Source organism: Trachurus trachurus (genome assembly GCF_905171665.1).
Source record: "Trachurus trachurus genome assembly, chromosome: 20".
Taxonomy (NCBI): Eukaryota; Metazoa; Chordata; class Actinopteri; order Carangiformes; family Carangidae; genus Trachurus; species Trachurus trachurus.
The window spans coordinates 18,093,793-18,112,369 of NC_139911.1; the positions used below are offsets into that span (position 1 = coordinate 18,093,793).

General features: G+C 39.7%; 1 protein-coding gene across 1 annotated transcript in view; it reads left to right on the forward strand.

Moving 5' to 3' along the window:
- LOC311003856 (cadherin-18) overlaps positions 1-18,577 on the forward strand; it is a gene marked incomplete at both ends in the record, with an annotated part of 73,482 nt that overhangs the window by 22,149 nt on the left and 32,756 nt on the right. Inside the window, 4 exons of the mRNA XM_083995751.1 lie at positions 8,511-8,678; positions 10,245-10,432; positions 11,600-11,853; positions 17,823-17,959. Coding sequence (XP_083851877.1) covers positions 8,511-8,678; positions 10,245-10,432; positions 11,600-11,853; positions 17,823-17,959 — 747 coding nt within the window. The remainder of the gene's footprint in view (positions 1-8,510; positions 8,679-10,244; positions 10,433-11,599; positions 11,854-17,822; positions 17,960-18,577) is intronic.

Below are 18,577 nucleotides of genomic sequence, written 5' to 3' on the forward strand. Positions count from 1 at the left end.
GAAGAGAGATGGGAATTTAGGATTAGATTTACTCCGGCAGAGAGATAAATGAGCATTGCACTGACTCTAAAGACAGAAATGTAACTGATACAACTGATAGTGATTGAAAGCGCCGAGGGAGGAAATGTGTGAGCATCAGAAAACAGATGTGGCAGCTTGTGCACTGCATTGTAATAATTTGATGTTTCAAACTATTTTGTAATTTAGTTTTCACTTCAGAGTTGAATATAAAATGATCTGTCTGCAACAGTGTTGTGACAGTGCAGATATATAAAGGTTTTATATTTCAATCATAACCATCCTCACTGATCAATATGTAACGGTATCTATAGTGCTCAACATGTCCTTCACAGTGTAGAGATCATAGTTATGGAGAGGCAGATTTCATAGTGAATGTGGCAGACTATTGATTTCATGATTGAAAAAGTCATTATTCCATTTTAGAACAAATCCCACAGTTTAGATGCTGGCTAAGGCACACAAAACCACATAAGGCTGCGTCACGATCTTATTTGCTAAAATGGCTCTTTATGTTTCCTGGGAAGCTGGGGGTCACATGGGTCGTTGAGGATTTCACAAGGTCCCCATTAAAAAAAATATTTATATGTTATTTTCACTGTCCATTTATTATAATTTGTGTCAGTCTAGGGCTCCATGATTTGAGAGAAAAAGGTTTTACTGTATTACTGTACTAAGACACTGAAAATTGAAAGTGACAGATCAGAACTTGTATAACGTGTGTGTGTGTGTGTGTGACTAAAATGGCAACATACGTAACTGTGCAAGTCAATTTTTTGCACATTCAAAACGAGACAATGCCTGTGGTGTTAAATAAAGCAGGGTGAGATTTAATTTGGAGGTGTGTTGGATTTTCCATTTGTTAGTGGGGCACAGATACTCTGCAGGTTCTCATTGCAGCTGCAGACTGCAGCAATGCAGGATGCTGATTATGACACATTCACATCGAGTGGAGACACTAATCAGTGAAATCACCTGGTCTGGCATGAGGCTGGAGAGAGACCTGCAGACCTTTAATTCACCATCGTATCCTGCTCCACTCGACCCAGACTTATTGCCTGTGGAGGCGGCAGTGCAGCTTTTAATATATTCATCACCACTAAACAGGAAAGCATTTGTGATAGGCTAGCTACCCCAGAAATAGATTTAAAAGAAGTTTAGAAGGACACTTTTTTGTTGTTTTGTTCTTCTTCTGAGGATAGGTGAGAAGATCAATACCACTTATCAGCATGCAAAATATGAAACCGGGGGTTAGCTATGCATAGCACAAGGGAAATGGTCACTATAGCTGTTGCCAAGGTTGAAAATACAATAAAATCTGCCTACCAGCCCCAAGAATGCTCATTAATAAATTACATCTCCTCCAATTAGAGTTGCTCAAATGCCCTGCTGAGATAACTAACTTCTTGGTGTAGCTTTGCATGGATCATCTAGCTAACTATGCACAAAAGAACATTGACCAAACTGTCAAACTTTTCCTTTAAAAAGGCTCAGGGTGTGTTCTGCATTTTACACAGAAGCTGGGTGGTGACTAGGGCTGTAGCCGATATCCGAGTACTCGAGTACTACATCCGAGTGCCATTTCACTACTTGGATAGACATAGCCTAATTGTTTTATAAATTTTGACGGGTCCAAATATTTACAATGATCTCTGTGCCAACAGCATTAGTATGCTGATGTCACGTGAGGCGGAGCTCAGGGGGTGCCAGATTGTGATAGCTCTGTGGGCATCGTGCTAATGCTAATGCTAACCAGCGATAGTGTGTCGTTTCCGGTGCAGGCGTGATGCTGCAGGTTTGTCTGGTTCGTCTGCAGGTGAGTTAGTGTGAGATGATTCAGATGTGTTTTCAGTCCACTGTCAACACCGGAGCTGCTGCTCGTTAAATACGGTTAGCGTAGCTTAGCTTTAGCTACTAGCTGCTCCCAATAGGCGTACATGGCAACCAGTACAATTGAAAGTTGGAGCGAAAGCAGGCAATTGTGACACATAGCCTACTGGCTGGGAGGAATTAAACTTGTAGCTAACCCCTTTAAGGCTATTGCCGCCCGATGTGAAATTGTTGTCGTGCGCCCCCCTCGAGTAGTGACCCCGAACATTTGGATAGTAAAATATACCACTACTGGTGACAGATGTTTGCTACAGTCAAGAGTGTCCAACAACTATCACAAAGGTGTCCTTTCAGATAGATCCTGAACCTTCTGCCTGCTGCTCCTGTTGGACTTGTCTGGGGGATTTTGGTCGAAAACAAGAGCAGGTGCACAAGGACAACAGAGAGTTTAGACAGACGGACTAAACCGCTATCTGCTCACTGAATATAAATGACGCAGGATGAAAGTAAAAAAAAAACAAAAAAAATGGAGCCCGGGTGTACGTTTCACTCTTTTTCTGTCAGGAGGAAATATAACTATGCTGGCGATGTGGCACGCTAAGTGACGTGCTAACTGTGTTAAGAATATTCACTGCATTGGATTTACTTGATTACATGGTTTGCAAATCTCAAAACTGCAAGCCAGCAGATTTAATAAGAGCTTTCTATATCTCAGCAATAGTACATCTTAGGCGGCGGCGGCTGCATTTATCCTTTTTATAGTCGGGTCGTAACTCCTGTCTCTCCCATCACTACTGTGCATCTGTCACTTACCCGCAGAGACATCAAGGTTGTTCCTCTCAAGTCTCATAGTCGAATGCCCCCACCTCCCCCCAAAAAACCCACCTCACATCTGTACTCACACACACACACACACACACACACACACACACACACACACACACACACACACACACACACACACACACACACACACACACACACACTGCAGAACCCCTAAGTCCCTTTTGCATCCTAAATAGGCTAATTTCTCTGCTGATCTGGGATTTGTGAGTGTTCGAGTTTATTGAAGGAGCTGACACAGATCAAGACACTTTTTTTTTGTGGTTCATGGATTAAGTCTTACTGCCAGTTAGATCAAGGAGTGTGTGCTGTCACTTTGTCAATCAGTTATGATGTAGCCTTCAGCAGTTCGACCAATTATTCTAAATCAGATAGCTGATCTAGTGCATAAAAGGAAGAATCTCTGTAAAGTAAAAAAAATTATATATATATTTCTGTGATTATTACAGCTGCTTCTTTTGATGTTATCTACCTTTTTCTCCAGAAATGCTAAGAGTGCTGACACACAGGGATAACATCGTATTGGACCCAAAAAAAAACCAAGATTCCTGAAGCTGGAGATTGAAGAGCGCTTTAGTAATCTCCTATAATCCTTTTTGTTCACCCAGGAGATTGTCCTCCTTTAGAAGTTTCCAGCCAGACAAAGAGGTGGATAGTGTGATGGTATCAACTCTAATAGACTGGGGAGGTTGAGGAAAAGGCTAACCACCTCACTGTGTCAAATGGGCCCAGGTTCATGGAAGTCAGCTCTCACTCAATTATTTTCTAAATTAACTGACGAGCTCCGTTGAGATTTAGCAGGAACTATCTGAGGTATTACGGCTCAGAAATGGTCAGGATTGGGAGTTCAGGGGTGCGGTCTTCATGTCAAAGTACTGACACAGCTTTCAGGTATTTGCACTTCTCAAGGAATTCTCCTGTGGCCATTTCTGTTTTGTTAAAGAATGTAATTTTAGAATGAAACCAGGTCAGCGATTGTATGTTTTTGTGATGTAGCTGCATTGCTCTCCTTACTTAGCTTTTGATTTTGAGTGTTAAGAAACACCAGGGCTGCAGGTTTGATGATAATGACAAATGAGCGACAGCAGGTTGTGGACAACAGATTTCCTGAGGCCAAAAAATAAACTCCTATACTTTACCTGTGTACTCAACCCACCGCTGTGAAATTTTGCTCAGGAGTGATGCACCCACCTTCATGAGTAAAGGGGTAATAAGAGACTGGAAAGGTCAGATTGTCTGTCTTAGTGTTGTTTAATGGAAAGTGTGGCCACTTGCCAAGGTCTGTGTGTCTCAAGGACCCCAGGTTAAGTGATGCTAAGACTTCAGTTAATAACAAAGGACTTTCAATAGAGTTTTTGCAGAGCTACAATCATTACAGGAAAGTGGCTGCAAGCACTTTGAAGAGAAACCAAAAGAAGCAGCAAGATCCATGCTGAGACCTGACATTTGAAAAGAACGGTGGGCAGTGAAGTCCTTCTTTGTCTGATTCTGGGAAATATGTTGTCAAACATATAGAGTTCATGGTCTCCCTCCATGGGAGCAAAAGGCAGATATTCTCCACAGACCTCACCTGTGTCTTGTTTTTCTATTTGTAATAAGTCAAAAAAATATATATATTTTTTTATTATCGTTTTCAAGGTTTAAAACTGTGAAGCAGTCGGCTGCATGAGGAGAGTGCCCATCTGATTTTCAAAGTTGTATTTGTATTGAAAGGCACTTTTTAAGTGTTTGTATTTCACCATTCCACAGGGCTGTGGAGACATTACTAACATTGTGGCATTTTCCAATTACAGACAAACCCAGTATGGACAGACTAGAAGGTTAATCATGTGCATTTAACTCATAGTTGTGTAATTTCCAGAGAACCAGGATGTCAAGGCAGCATAGTGTTAACATGAACAGAATAGTCTATCACTGTCTGCTTACCATTTGCAAGGCAGAACGTAGCAAAGTATAATTCACCACCATCCCAAAGGTCAGTCAACTCCCATTTAATGAGGGTAATTATTCAAAAAGAAAGAGTTACAATATACAAGCGCTGTTAAATCAAGAACTAATCATTATATCACACCAATAAAAGAAGAATGCAAATGTGGCTTTTGCCAAATATTTGTTCTTAGTGTCAAAGAGTAGACATACCTGGCAGTCAAATGAGATTTATCTGCTTTGATATGCTTTGGAATAAAGGCCGGCAACACATTAGTCTCTGTCTAGCTTGCTAGCTTGCTGCCCCACTTAACGGCTATTGTTATTTTTATTTTTTATTTTTTGCAAGCAGAACTAATACTCACAAAATGACACCACAGAAGTAGTAGACACTATCAGAGTTGGTACAGACTGAACTAGCACAATATAAAGCTTGTTATATATAAAAAAAAGTGTCTGAATCTAGTTTTGCTTTACCTTCACAAATAGTACAGTCTTTCCTTGAAGAGGAATTTGAGGACACACAGTGCACTTGTGACATTTAACACTGACAAACTTTTCTTAACCAATCAAATGGTAGAAGATTCCGGAAGAATCAGCCACAGGAGAAATATGAGCAGGAGGAATCAATAGGTTGGGGTCTAGTCATCCCACTGTGGATGCAGCAGTAGAAACTCTAGTCACAGCTCATTTATAGAAACGTCATCACCTTGTCAAGCTCAATTTTTAAATGTTACACTGCAGACGTTGTGGAATCATCTGACATGAGGTCATGGTCTTGACTGCATTTATTTTAGTAGAACACTGACTTTTCTGCTCATAAAAGTCTTATCTTATTCCATTTGTCTATGATAATTAGATTTTACTGTACCATTGGGCCCAATCATGTCATCTAGAATATATCTTGTCCTTTTGTTGATTCACTGCTGATGAGTCCAGGATCAGTGGCAGTCTATGGGACCTCGGCCACAGCTCAGTGTCACAGATGATGTGTAACCTAAGATCCCCTGGATTTTAATGCTGTTGGCTGCCTTGCTCCTTGACCCACTTTTAATGATTATTCTGCCTGAGGCGAGTGGATTAGTTTCTGTCTATAGAGTCATGAAAAAAGAAAGAGGAAAATGACCTATTGTATAACACAGCTGTAGCTGTCTCTTTGGTGAAATTAGCAAACCCAAAAACTGCATTAATTTGCTCCAAAATTAAGTTTTGCTCAATCCAAGCTGTCGAGGTTTGAATTGGAAAAGTGCTAACAGAACAACTGGTAGAAATGTACTTGGCCAGCCTGGCTGTCTGAGTCAGTGCATAATAATGTAGTTCAGAGTCAGACGCATTTTTAAGAAATGTAGGCCTAGATAAACCCTGAATTTTAAGTTTGTTGTCCAATACAGTTTAATGCAAAAGCCAGCACTTACAACTTCAAACACCATGAATATAACTGCAAGAATAATTCATGTGAGTGGTTTAGGTATTTTGGTCATTTGGTCTTTGGAAACCTTTCCACAAAGTACATGATACATCACAGTTCACAAATGCTCTCAAAACCATTTTGGGTCGTCTCAAAAAGGTTTCAGAACATCCATTAATCCATTGTCTATATATACTGCTTATTCATGGAGCCAGTCCAGCTGACATACAGTAGGTCACCAGTCTATCACAGGGCTGACATACTGTACAGAAGAGAAAATGCTCACTCATTCATATCCACACCTACAGGGAATTACTAGTCACCAATATACCTGTATGTAAGTCTCTGGACTGTGGGGGGAAGCGGGGGAACTCAGAGGAAATCCATGCGGGCAACGAAAGAACATGCAAACCCCACTCAGGAATCGAATGCAGAACCCTCAGGGCTAAAGAAGAGCAGGGCAAAGAAATGCTTCTTGGTCTGATTCTTGGAAATGTTTTGTTCAACATATGCACCCTTATTTTTTGATAATTTTTATTGTTTGTACTTTTCCTGCCGCAAGAACACAGATATTCCAGTATATTCATACAGTGGAGACATTACTCATACCATGGCATTTCTCCAATCACAGACAAACCCAGTATTGACAGACTAAAAGGACCCGATTAACACGAACAGAATAGTCTGTCACTGTCTTTGGTCATTTTCCTATAAATAACATAGTCATTGCTGTTAACAAGAACTACAGTTCACAATGCTGTGTTTTGTATTTACTGTATAGTCCAGGCGAGACAATCTTTTTGTGCCAATTGGCCGTTGGATGCAAAGGTTTTTAGAACTAAATGTTAGCGTTTTGTTGTGCTAGTTACCTACAACAGCAAATACAAGCTACTGTAAGTGTAATATAGTTGTGTTATCTCTGTTTCTGTTTTGAACCAACTGAAGAAGCTTTATGGTGGGAGGCAAGAAGAATACAGCGTGTTCTTTTCTTAAGCAGTTTTTGTTTTGACATAGCTGGTATCAGTATTTAGAAACACAATACTAGTAGGTAGCTAATTAGCCTGGATTTCTGAGACTTTTTAGACCAAGCTAATGGTTGTGGCATGTTTTTGTGAGTCTGAGTCTAGAAAACGAGGTTTCCATGTACACTACAGTACATGCAAAAGGGAGAATGACATTAGTGAGAATGACATTTTTTCCTTCTACATAGCAAACACACAAATTAGCTGAAGGCTGTATTGCTTGCCTCCCAGAGTAGGTTGAACATTAACAGTAAATCTATGTGTATAATGTGGTTTGATTTAGATATAATCATTATAAATAATAATAACTACCCAAGGACGCTTTACAATAACAACATATTATACAATTCATAGTGAACATATGTTTTTTTTTTCTGTACTGGACACCGTCTCTGAAACCATCTTATCAAACGTCACTTGTTATTCTCACTCACACAACAGGAGGCAACAGCAGCAAAGTCCATTTCACTTTGTGATCAACTCCATGCCATTCTCCCCTGGGTTTCACTGCTCCCGTTCAAGCATTGTGTATTACTGCAGGGTTCACAAGTTCACACGACCACGAGTTCAATGGTTGCTAGAGGGTCTTGGCTCTGGGGAAAAAGGCAAGATTTACAATGAACACTGATGTAACCGGTGGAACATATTAAATCAGGCTCCATGTGGCAATGTGGTTTCAGGAGCTATGGTGGCAAATTAACCCTCTAGCACAGATCTAAACCCACACACACAAAGCTAATAGAGACTAACACACATGTTAAGACTGCACACAAACACACACAGACAAATATATGTGCAAGGCATGTACCTATTATATCCAATAATTCACCCACCAGCCAGCAGCACGGGAAACAAATACTGTGCGTGTCTTTTTAGCTTGTTACTCCGTCGCAATTTACCTGTGAATGGTTTCTCGGTGGTGGGCAGAGTTGCAGTCATATATCACTGAGTTAGAATTGTGAAAGTTCATGGTTGTGTTTGCTGTGTTATTGTAGTAATAAATGTGATTGAGTGGGTGTCTTAGAAAGTTGCATTCTGTCCTGATCCAAGGCTGCGTAGTCATTTAGAATATGACTAAAAGTGAGGAAAGACCAACCTTGACGACAAAGAGTCCGAGAGAATCAGAAATGAAAGACGCAGCTTTATGGTGTTTGTCTTTAAAGGAAAGTGCTGCATGAGTAGTCCATGACTGTAAGAGGTCTTTGTGGAGGAAATATTAGGAGAATAATAGTTGACAGTGTTAGATTCACTCTCTCATCTTGTCTTAATGTGGATTTTGTTTTGTTTTGTTTTTGCATTTTCTTGTTATGGTTACTCTCCAAAGACTCAGTTCAGTATCAATATTGCTCTTACAGTATGTGCTACCTGCTTGTTCTTTTTTTAATGCTGTCATAAAAAGAACGTCTCATTCCACAAGAGAGTTTGTGACTTTCACTCATTATATAATAACGGTCTGCTTGCAGGAATCATCAGGACTGCCTTAGCTAACATGGACCGGGAAGCCAGAGAACACTACACAGTCGTTATCCAAGCCAAAGACATGGCAGGCCAGGTCGGAGGCCTCTCTGGCTCCACCACCATCAACATCACCCTGACCGACGTCAACGACAACCCGCCCAAGTTTCCCCAAAGTATGTATAGAGCTCTACCTGAAGATGACGCTTCAAAAAAAAAATTAATAAATAAATACATTTCACATGCTCTTGAAAACATTTCATGTCGTTTCATGGAAGTTTTAAAGCATCCAACCATGCATGGTCAAGGGGGACCAGCAGATATAGGTCACCAGTCTGTCACAGGGCTGACATGGAGAAGCCGAAGCGAACACCCTCACACACTCATACTGGCACCTACAAGCAATTTTCAAGTTGCCAGTCAACTTGTATGCATGTCTCTGGATTGTAGGAGGAACAGGCACAGGGAGAACACAGGCCCAGATGTCAAATCTAGAACCTTCTTGTTGAGAGGTGCTAACCAAAAAAAGTAAAAATAAATAAATAAATTTAAAAAAAGTAAACAAATCTGAAAACAATCTTGTTGGAATAAAATGTTCAGATTGAGGAAAGCTGAGAACATGATATATTCTGTGGCCATAGCCTCTATCTGAAAACTGTTGCCTTTTGGCTACTCTGCTAGTTAACTAGCCAGAGGCGGATTTAACAAAAACAACCAATGGTAATGGTAATGTTTTACTGCTACTAACTTGAATTAGCCTCTATTCTATTAAATGGCCAGGCTGTGGCTGGTAATGTGATAAGTTGTTTTTCAGCCATTTCTGGCCTTGAGCACCAGACCTCCACTACAGCCGCCCGAGGCAGCTACACTACCTGAAAAGCATTAAGAAGACTTCTTTGCTGGATTTTCATTATGGAAGTGGAAAGATAGCCAGAAAAGTAACTGTAAGAAAAGTGCTATGTGGAGCAAAAGTCTTAATACGTTTGCGCATGACAGATTATCCGTTAGAATGTATTCTCTGGTTCCAGCTTGAAGGAAAAGAGAAAACATCATCATGGCAGTATTTGACAAAATTAAAATTATTTTAATTATAATTTCTTCATGCATGCATTGATTAACCATTTATCAGTCTTAGAAGGTTTAGGGAACGAATCACGGATTATTGAGTCTTCCCCTCACAGACCTATTCTGCATTCCTCAATATAATGTATTATACTTCATTATTGTGTGACTCAGTAGTCTAATATCGCAGTCAAATTTTCCATAATTAGCAAAATTAGAAAAGCATTCATCTAAACCCTCTGTTTTTGCCGTCTGAATTTTCTCTATTTTAATGATAAATTTAAGTAATGATGAAGTTGTGATTCTTTGCCTTTGAAAGTGCCTCATCAAACACAATCCCCCCTCGGCTCCGAGTTTTTCATTTTATGCCGCGGTGAAAAACTATTTCAAAACCATCAACATTTTGTGAATAATCATCTGCCTCAGAGTTTTGATCTGCTTCACTGCAGCACTATCAACCTCAGTTTAGCATTTAATGTCAATTGAAGCACTGCAGAGTATTTTTTAATGACATTCCCTGAGGAACAGTGGGTGACAGAATCAAATTGCTTAACTAAGCCCTTTTAGGGTGACATTCAGACAATGATGTGGGCCAGATCGGCCTGTGTTTAAAGCTTTTTTTTTCTTTTTTTTTGCTGTCTCTACTCTCTAAATGGTTACACATCAATGTTCATCCACAGAAAATTACCAGCTGTACGTCCCTGAATCAGCTCAAGTAGGTAAACCGGTGGGGAAGATCAAAGCCAATGACGAGGACCTTGGCGCCAATGCCGACATCAAGTACAGCATCATTAACTCCGAGGGGTCCTACATGTTTTCCATATCCACGGACAGAGACACAAGAGAGGGAATCATCAGCCTCAAAAAGGTAAACACACGTTCACACACACCAACACCAAAATGGGAAAGAAAATGACCTCATGCATCGGCCCTGTGCTGTTTGGATGCAAACTGAGAGACGAAATGTAGAGTTTGACCTCCAGTGGTATGTGATGTGGGTGTGGATATCTCAGCAACTGAAATATTCCATCTGCAAATCTGCATTCATATTATGCAACCTACAGTCAATGGAATAAATAGAATGTATAAGAGTAGAAGAAGATGAATGCCAATTGATATTCAAGTTCCCAGTTATTCAGAATAATATGCAGCAAAAAAGAAGGTAGACCCAGCAACCCAAAATGTACATTTAAAGGAGACATATTATGCCTCTTTCCCACAAATTAAAATAGTTCCCAGGTGTCTTAAAGACATGTCTGTGACATGCTGTGGTCAAAATACCCCAAAGATCAAACATCACAGCTCTTTTCATCCGCTCAAAACAGCCCTGTTCAGAACAGCTGGTTTCAGAGCCTGTCCCTTTAAATCCAAATCAACCACTGTTCGCCCCGCCCCACCCCTTCTACCGGTACCAAGTAGGGGTGGTATTATGCAAATTCGAAAGCTAGTTACATCACTGGAAGACAACTGAGGGAACAGCTCGTAAAACCACATGGATTTCAACCTAGGGAGCCTGAACATTACACCCAGATATATACTGTATATACTGTATGTTAGGGTTAGGGTTATATGTTAAAGAGCCTTCAGAAAGTGATATTTCCATAACTTCTCTCCTTTCAGACTAATACTGACTTTTTTTAAAGTGTGAAATTATAATTACATGAATTGTTTAGTTTATCATGAAAACCACAGGATCTTAACCTTTTATTTGCAGCTGAAAGAAGTGAACTGCTTGTCAAAACAAGTAATTTGTTGTTTCATCAGATTTAAGTTTCATACATTTTAGACTTCTTTAGTTTTATAGTTAGATAAAAAAAAAAAGTTTAAATGAGTGGAAACTTTAAGCTGTGAAAACTTCAAGTTATGAATATTCTTGGTCTAAACTATTCATTTTACTGTTAAGTGATTGGTGTCATGTGTTAATGAGCCATTGCTTAGCACCGACTTTCTCTCACTTACACAATTCATATAAAGCTGAACTTTTTATACCGGTACTGTGCTAATCACTTGTCCCCATGGTGCTTCTCCCAAACAGCCTCTGAACTACGAGAGGAAGAAGACCTACACTCTCCAAATCGAGGGGGTAAACACGCATGTGGATCCTCGTTTTTCCTATCTCGGCTCTTTCAAAGACTCTGCCACCCTTAAAATCACGGTGGGGGATGTGGACGAAGCCCCCGTCTTTTCTATGGATTATTATATCATGGATGTGTATGAGAACGCACCGAGCGGCACGGAGGTGGGCACCATAATGGCTCGAGATCCTGACAGCAGGAACAGCCCTGTCAGGTAAGACACTAACTGATAGATGCATACAGTACGCACACACAAGCAGAAGTTAAATGATTACAAATACTGAGAGGCAGAGCTGCTCTGTAAGCACATTGTCTTATTGGTTGTGCATCATTGGACAGAGCTGAAGATCTACACTTCTTTCTTTTTTTTCTTGTTATGAAATATCAGTGCAGAGAGGAAGTGAGAGAGTAGGCTGCTAATATTATGAGACTTATTCTAAGACTCAGCGCACTTTCAGCTGTGACCAGCAGCCAATGTAACTTTGCCACTTTGTCAAGTAATTGGTTGCCAAAAACTTTTTCTTTTTTTTTCTTATATTGCAGCCTTTCCCAGATTGATTTCAAGGAGAATGCTTAAAAGCCTGGTTAGCATATCTCTTTGATTAGCATATCTGATAAAGCATATGTTTGCCATGCGATAAATGAGATAATGAGGGTCCGTTGTTGGACGCCAATTTGGTTACTTATTTATTCTTTTTTATTGGCACTCAGGTTAGCAGTCAGATGCATGTTCGTGCGAGAACGGAGCTGTTTTGGCTTCGCCCATTGCGGTTCAAGTCAACTAATAAGATTATTTCTGCCTCCGAGAAATGTTTGTCTTGCTAAAACTCCAATTTGCATGTAAAATCACTGCCTCGTGTGATAGATACAGCAATTGAGGTTGGTTTCAGCACTGGTTTGCACATTCTGAGTGTCTGTCAATACACGGATATGAAATTATGCATGATGCCTTTTGAACATTTGCAGTAGATAGATTTGTTTATTTCCTCAGTAGGAGCATGACACAGGCAATTAAGACACATACAGATTTGTATGGAGTTACACAAAATACAGACACTTCATTACACATTCACTACAACATGGATTGACATTCTTCATTACCACAGGCTGGATGGGGTTACTTGGTTAAAGTTTTTATGCCTGTAGGAGCAAAGCACATTCTGCACATGGGTCGTCTTTTTTTTTATTATTTCTCTACCTCATTATTTCTCTACCTAGCGCAAGGTATGTTAATATTATTTCTTTATTTTGTTTAAATTATTTTATAGGTCAAGGTTAGGTCATGCTATAAGCCTTTCGGGTTTCCGACCTCACCTCCACTTTTTTTTTCAGATCTTTCTCCCTGTTAAGAGAGATAAGTAAATGTATTTGTTTTATTTCATATGTTCAAATAAATGAAAGTCTAAAAAAGCCTGTACCTGCAGCCAGCGTGGAGGTGAGGGTATGAGGGTAAAGTGCCAGCAGAGTGTGTGGTCTGGGTCACGTACGACTGTGAGTGCTTTGTGGGATCGGGATGGAGGTGACACACTCGGATAAGATCCTCTGAATACCAATGAGTCTGCTGGCCAAATGAGTTATCTTTAGGAGTTTGTTGTAGTTGGTGACTGGAAACATATGGAAAAGACAGATGGCTCCACACAGAAGAACTGGCTCCGTAATGCTGTGGTACAGGAGACGAAGAAGAAGAAGAAGATGGGGCTGGACAGTTCCTCCAAGCTCTGTATGACAATTCAAAATACTGTCCGTCAAGCTAAAGCTATTCCAGGTGGCTACGAACTTCATAACAAAATAAAAGCGTAATTTGATAGCCTGTAAGATGGACTGCAGTTCATTTAATAACCTGCTGTTCATTAGTGATATACATACCCTTAATGTTTTCATATCTCTTCAAACCATCAGTAATATGCATAATGGATCTTTCTCATTTTTGGCATCATCGCAAAGAATGTTATTTTGTCTGCGATCCTGTGAAATCACCCGAGGCGATACAACTGCTTAGCACATTTGTATGCACTCTAAACACATGCCTGTGTACTTGCTGGAAAAAAAAAAAAGATTGATGTTGGCCTTAGGCTGTGGACTAATCTTCAGTTTTTGCTCTGTGCAGGTACCTCGTTTCATGACATTACACTCAAGCCGCTATCGCCGCGCGTGTTAATTTGAATTCCTTCTGTTGCCTCGGCGTAAATGATGGAGTAGCTTTAAAGATGAGACTCCTCCTGAGGTGAGGTATTGCTGATATATCAATAAGAAGCAATCTTCTGTTGCTGTTACATGTAGCAAGAGAGGCTGCAGAGCCCTGGGGCTTTTCTATACGGCATTAAGTAGACTTTACTGTCCGCTGTGTTTTGGAGAGGTGAGCTCTGTGTTTCTCGATGAATAAAGTACAATATGAAACAGCAGGATGACACTGATTCTTTGATTCGTGTCAAAATCTTAAGACTTTGTGAAAGATTTGTTGTAAACAAGGAGGCAATCTACATATGAAAGAGTTTCCCCGCTCTCCTTGTGGGATACCTCCTCTTCGTCCACATCACTTCCAATGTTCACCACATGAAGAAGAAGTCAGCGGGAGGCACTTCAGTGACATCCACTTGAACCCGCAAAAAAAAGCTGAACAAGCGAGCCGCGGCTCCCTGTGTTGGCGTCAGACGGCAGAATGCAGCAGGGATGAGTGTTTGGCTCTCTTTGATCATGGAGTCTGCCCGCGCGTGCATTTAAATAAACATGTTATTGAAGTGACATTTCAAATGTTGGCGTGAAATTGACATCTAAATAGCCAAGTGAAGTCTTGATGGCTCATTACCCCTGGTTGCTCTTATACATTATCATAATCAGCAGGAACACTTGTGAAAACTTCTTGGCCTGGTTGTGTAGATTCAAATCAATCCCATCTATGGCTTAAACTGATTATTATTTATGTTTTTATTTCTTTCTTTCTTTTTCAAAACATATTACATATTTCCACTTTTAACTACTTAAGTAATATTGCTGTAATTTAAATTAAAGATAATAATCTACTTAGAAAGACAGATTGGTTATCTTAAGGAAAAGTTAAATAGTCTCCAGTGGATAATGTCAATCCAAATGACTTTGAAGAAATATATCAAAGTCTTTCTCAAACAAATAAGCCCAAACTAAGTTTCTTCATACTGTATCTATCTAGATAAACCACACCCTATGTGATTATAACGTAGCATTCCTCTCTCTATTTTAACTTCAGCCACATTATAATTCAGATTTTGACTACTACATTTTTTTGTTATGTGGTATTTTATGTCTTACTGTCTTACTTCAACAAAAAAAAGCCTCAAACCAGTATAAACAACGTGGTTTTGGCTGATTGAGATTGATAGTTCTCATCTAGCTTCACTAAAACTCACAACAGTAACATTTTAAGTGGATTAATACTGTTCTTGAGACGTCTATCTCACGCTAACACTCTCAGTTTAGTATCTGCAAAATATGAACACTCTGATCAGAGAACAAATGAGCAAAGTGCAGTTGAAGCTGTGAATGTGCTTTTCCAGGCTGCACGCAAGTGTGCTTGTATATTAAAAAAAAAAAAGCTCCAGTCTTACATCCCTGACTGAAGGTTAGACCAGCCAGTCATCTTGTTTGATACACAGGGCTGTATGTTGGGTTTTTAAAGTGACACTTTATATGTGAATGTCATTGTAATTCCCCCTTTTCACTAATGAGCATTGAACCAAATCTGACAAATGTAAAGGTCAGCCCAATAAGCTGAGTCTGGGATGTCTGAAAGCTCACACTTTACACACGATAATGCTCACCACCCATGCTTTGAATTAAGCCACACTGGTATTGGAGGTTTAGGACATTAAAGTTGCCTCTTTATAGTAATATTATTTTTGTGTTGTGTGGTCATAATTACCACTGCTGCTATCAAAATAATTTTGTTTTGTTGTTGTTCATTGCATTCCAATAATTACAAAGTTTCCGTTTTCCGATTTCTAAAAACGCAGGCAAGGGACCTATTATTGCACATCAGCCGTTGTTCTTGTTGTTTGAAAGAAAGATAAAAAATATATATTCTTTTTTTTATCAAGGTGTTCTGGAAAATAATCATTATTCCGTGTCACATCTTGTGCTTTATCTGCAGGAATATGGAACTAAAGAAGCAAACAACAAATGCACATGATTTATCACCAATAGCAGTAATTAACTGTATTGAAGTGTTTCTCAGTGGAGCCATAAAATCACATGGTTTTCCTTGAGACAAAGTGAATACTTAACACCTAAACTCTCCTTTTTTACAGCCCAGAAGCCTTCACGCTCGTATGAGTCTGAGCGTTTAATAAATCATGACAACATTTCTACCGAGGGTGCTTCATACTCATAAGCAATCCATGCTTAAAAAATTAGTTCATTATGTGAAATAAATGCAATCCTGGCATTAATATCTCCATAATGTTTCCATCTCTCACGTCAGTCGGAAATTGTCGAGGGGCCATATTACTCAGGAGAATGAATGCTGGATTAAAGGTGTAAATAGGTCATTAAGAGATAAATTAGGGAATACACAGTCAATGCTCATTCCGTGCTTGAACTCATGAGAGGGGCAACCAAGCCCCGTTTCTGTTTTGTATTCCTCAGACTGCTTTGCTTCTGGTTTGATAACGGCATTGCTAGAAAGCCATTACTACAGTGTAAACATTGCCGGCAGAACATTACTTTTTGTCATTATTAAATATTGAGGATAATTGCTCTTGACTTAGAAATATGTATTTTCAGAACATTCTGTCAAGACCTTAAGTCCATTTAAAGGCAGCTTGGATTATTATATTCATGTGCTCTGGAGGTGGTGCAAGACATTGAAAACAATGGAAGCATAAGAGACGGAACATCCCCTATGGCTTGCAGAGCCTCGGCTCTTCATTCAATCCGCTGCACGGTTTTGGTTCGTTGAACATTTGATCATTAATGGAAGTTTTTGTTTTCTGGTTTTGTCACCAAATAGACATGAACCAAAGCAAATAAATGTGTTTTTTTATGTTTCAGTAGAGTTAGTGAAGTGGAGCAAGGCCCAGAAAGGCATTAAGTGCCTGCATAGTGTTTTTTAGGCATTTAACTAAGGGCTGTTTGGCTCTGCCAAATTCACACTAAGGTCATTCTATTTGTAATGAGCAGTAATATTCTCACTTGCATTTTTTCTGTGGCTTTGAAAATAGTTTTCTAAAGTTTGAAATAATAACTTTGCTTAAATATTTAGTAATACAACTTTTAGCATTGAAAGAAATGGAGAACCTTGTGTTTTTGTATTTGGCCCATCTGGACTAAAATTCAGGTGTTGCAGACTCTGTTTGACTCTGTAGTTTGTGCATTATGTCTGTATCTCTGTTGTGAGTACTGTTTAGTGGAGGAGGAATACTGAATTATTTGAATGGCCCTTTAACTCTATTTCATACAAGCCCAAAGCTGTATTCCACCCTCTCTTTTTGTGCATTTCTTGACATCTTCGTTGTTTGAGTGAGTGGCCCCATATTGATGCTGAAGGACACTTTGGCAAATATAAGGCTCTTGAAGATTCAAGATTTAACAGTGATGTTGGGTTGCTGCCTTAAGTCAATTAGATGTGGTTGGAACAGTGATGATATGTAAAAATGATACAGGTTAGATAACTTTGATTCTGAAAGTCTAAACTTTCAACATTGAGCACTGTATAACCAGCAGATGACGTTTTATGCAGCGTCATCCTGGCCAACTGGCATCCTGGTCTTTAGTCTGTTCTTTTTAACTGTGTTTTTGGTCAAAGTGATCTATATTTGATTAAAATTGTTTAGTTTCCACAATTATGTTCAAAATACACAATGTCAAGAACAGCCTGTCTGCATGATTATCATGCAATCGACAGACACTGATGATACTGGCATTGCTATCAGTTAACAAGGTCTCTTTATACATGTATATGGCAGTGGCACTGCCCCCTACTCACTGTCCCTTTAAATTAAAACATATGAACCTGTGTATTATTTGAATCGCAATAACAAGGTGTGTTTATACTGTACCTGGCACTGGGCCCAGTTTATTATAAAACACAGCTTTAATACTTTATACAGTAGGGGGTCCCTGCACCATCTCTCCATCAGTTTGGGGGTCCTTGAAAAACCTGAAAACCATTGAAGACCCCTGCACTAAGTGAATCATGTCTTTTCCTAACAGGTATTTCATGGAAAGCAGAGAAGAAGAAGAGCGGTACTTCAGAATTGAGGAGAGCAGTGGAATCGTACGGACGACGCAGCCTCTGGACAGGGAAGACAAAGCCTGGCATAACATCACCGTGATGGCCTCGGAGGTTGGTAGGTACCCAGCCAGGTCACTTCTCATAAACCTAATGTTCACATAAGGGCCAGTGATTGTGAAGCACCTGTGAAGCTGTGTGTGTCTGCTGCTGCGGCTGTGTTTGTGAATGACGCTGAGGTTTTCCTGATGTCTACCGCCCTTGCGTGGCTTCTTGAAACTCTCAAAGGAAATGTGCACTTTTCATTTAGTTTCATCAAGTTCAAGGACGACTGTTCTCGCTCTAGTCTAGTAACCCGCATGCTAACAGGAAATAGCAATCTTTATTTCATCAGGTATAGGAGCACTTCAGGCAGTAATTATCTACATTCATGTATTGTATTCACATAAAAAACAAATGGCTTTTACATTCACGACACTTTCCATACTCATCACCCACTGACATATAAATGGCTCCTTTGTTTTACATGTCAAATGTTCTAATGCAGATGTATTTCAAAGAGAGTGCTAAACAAAAACAAAGGCTCGCTGCCATACTGTAGTTCTATCCAGAATTATATATTTTCTCTTTTTTTTCCATGAGATAACAAGACGCCCAGGGGGGATCATATAGTGAGGGAGGGCAGCCCAGGTTCAAATTCATGGAGTGTAAAACTGGAGTCAAAATCAATATCAAC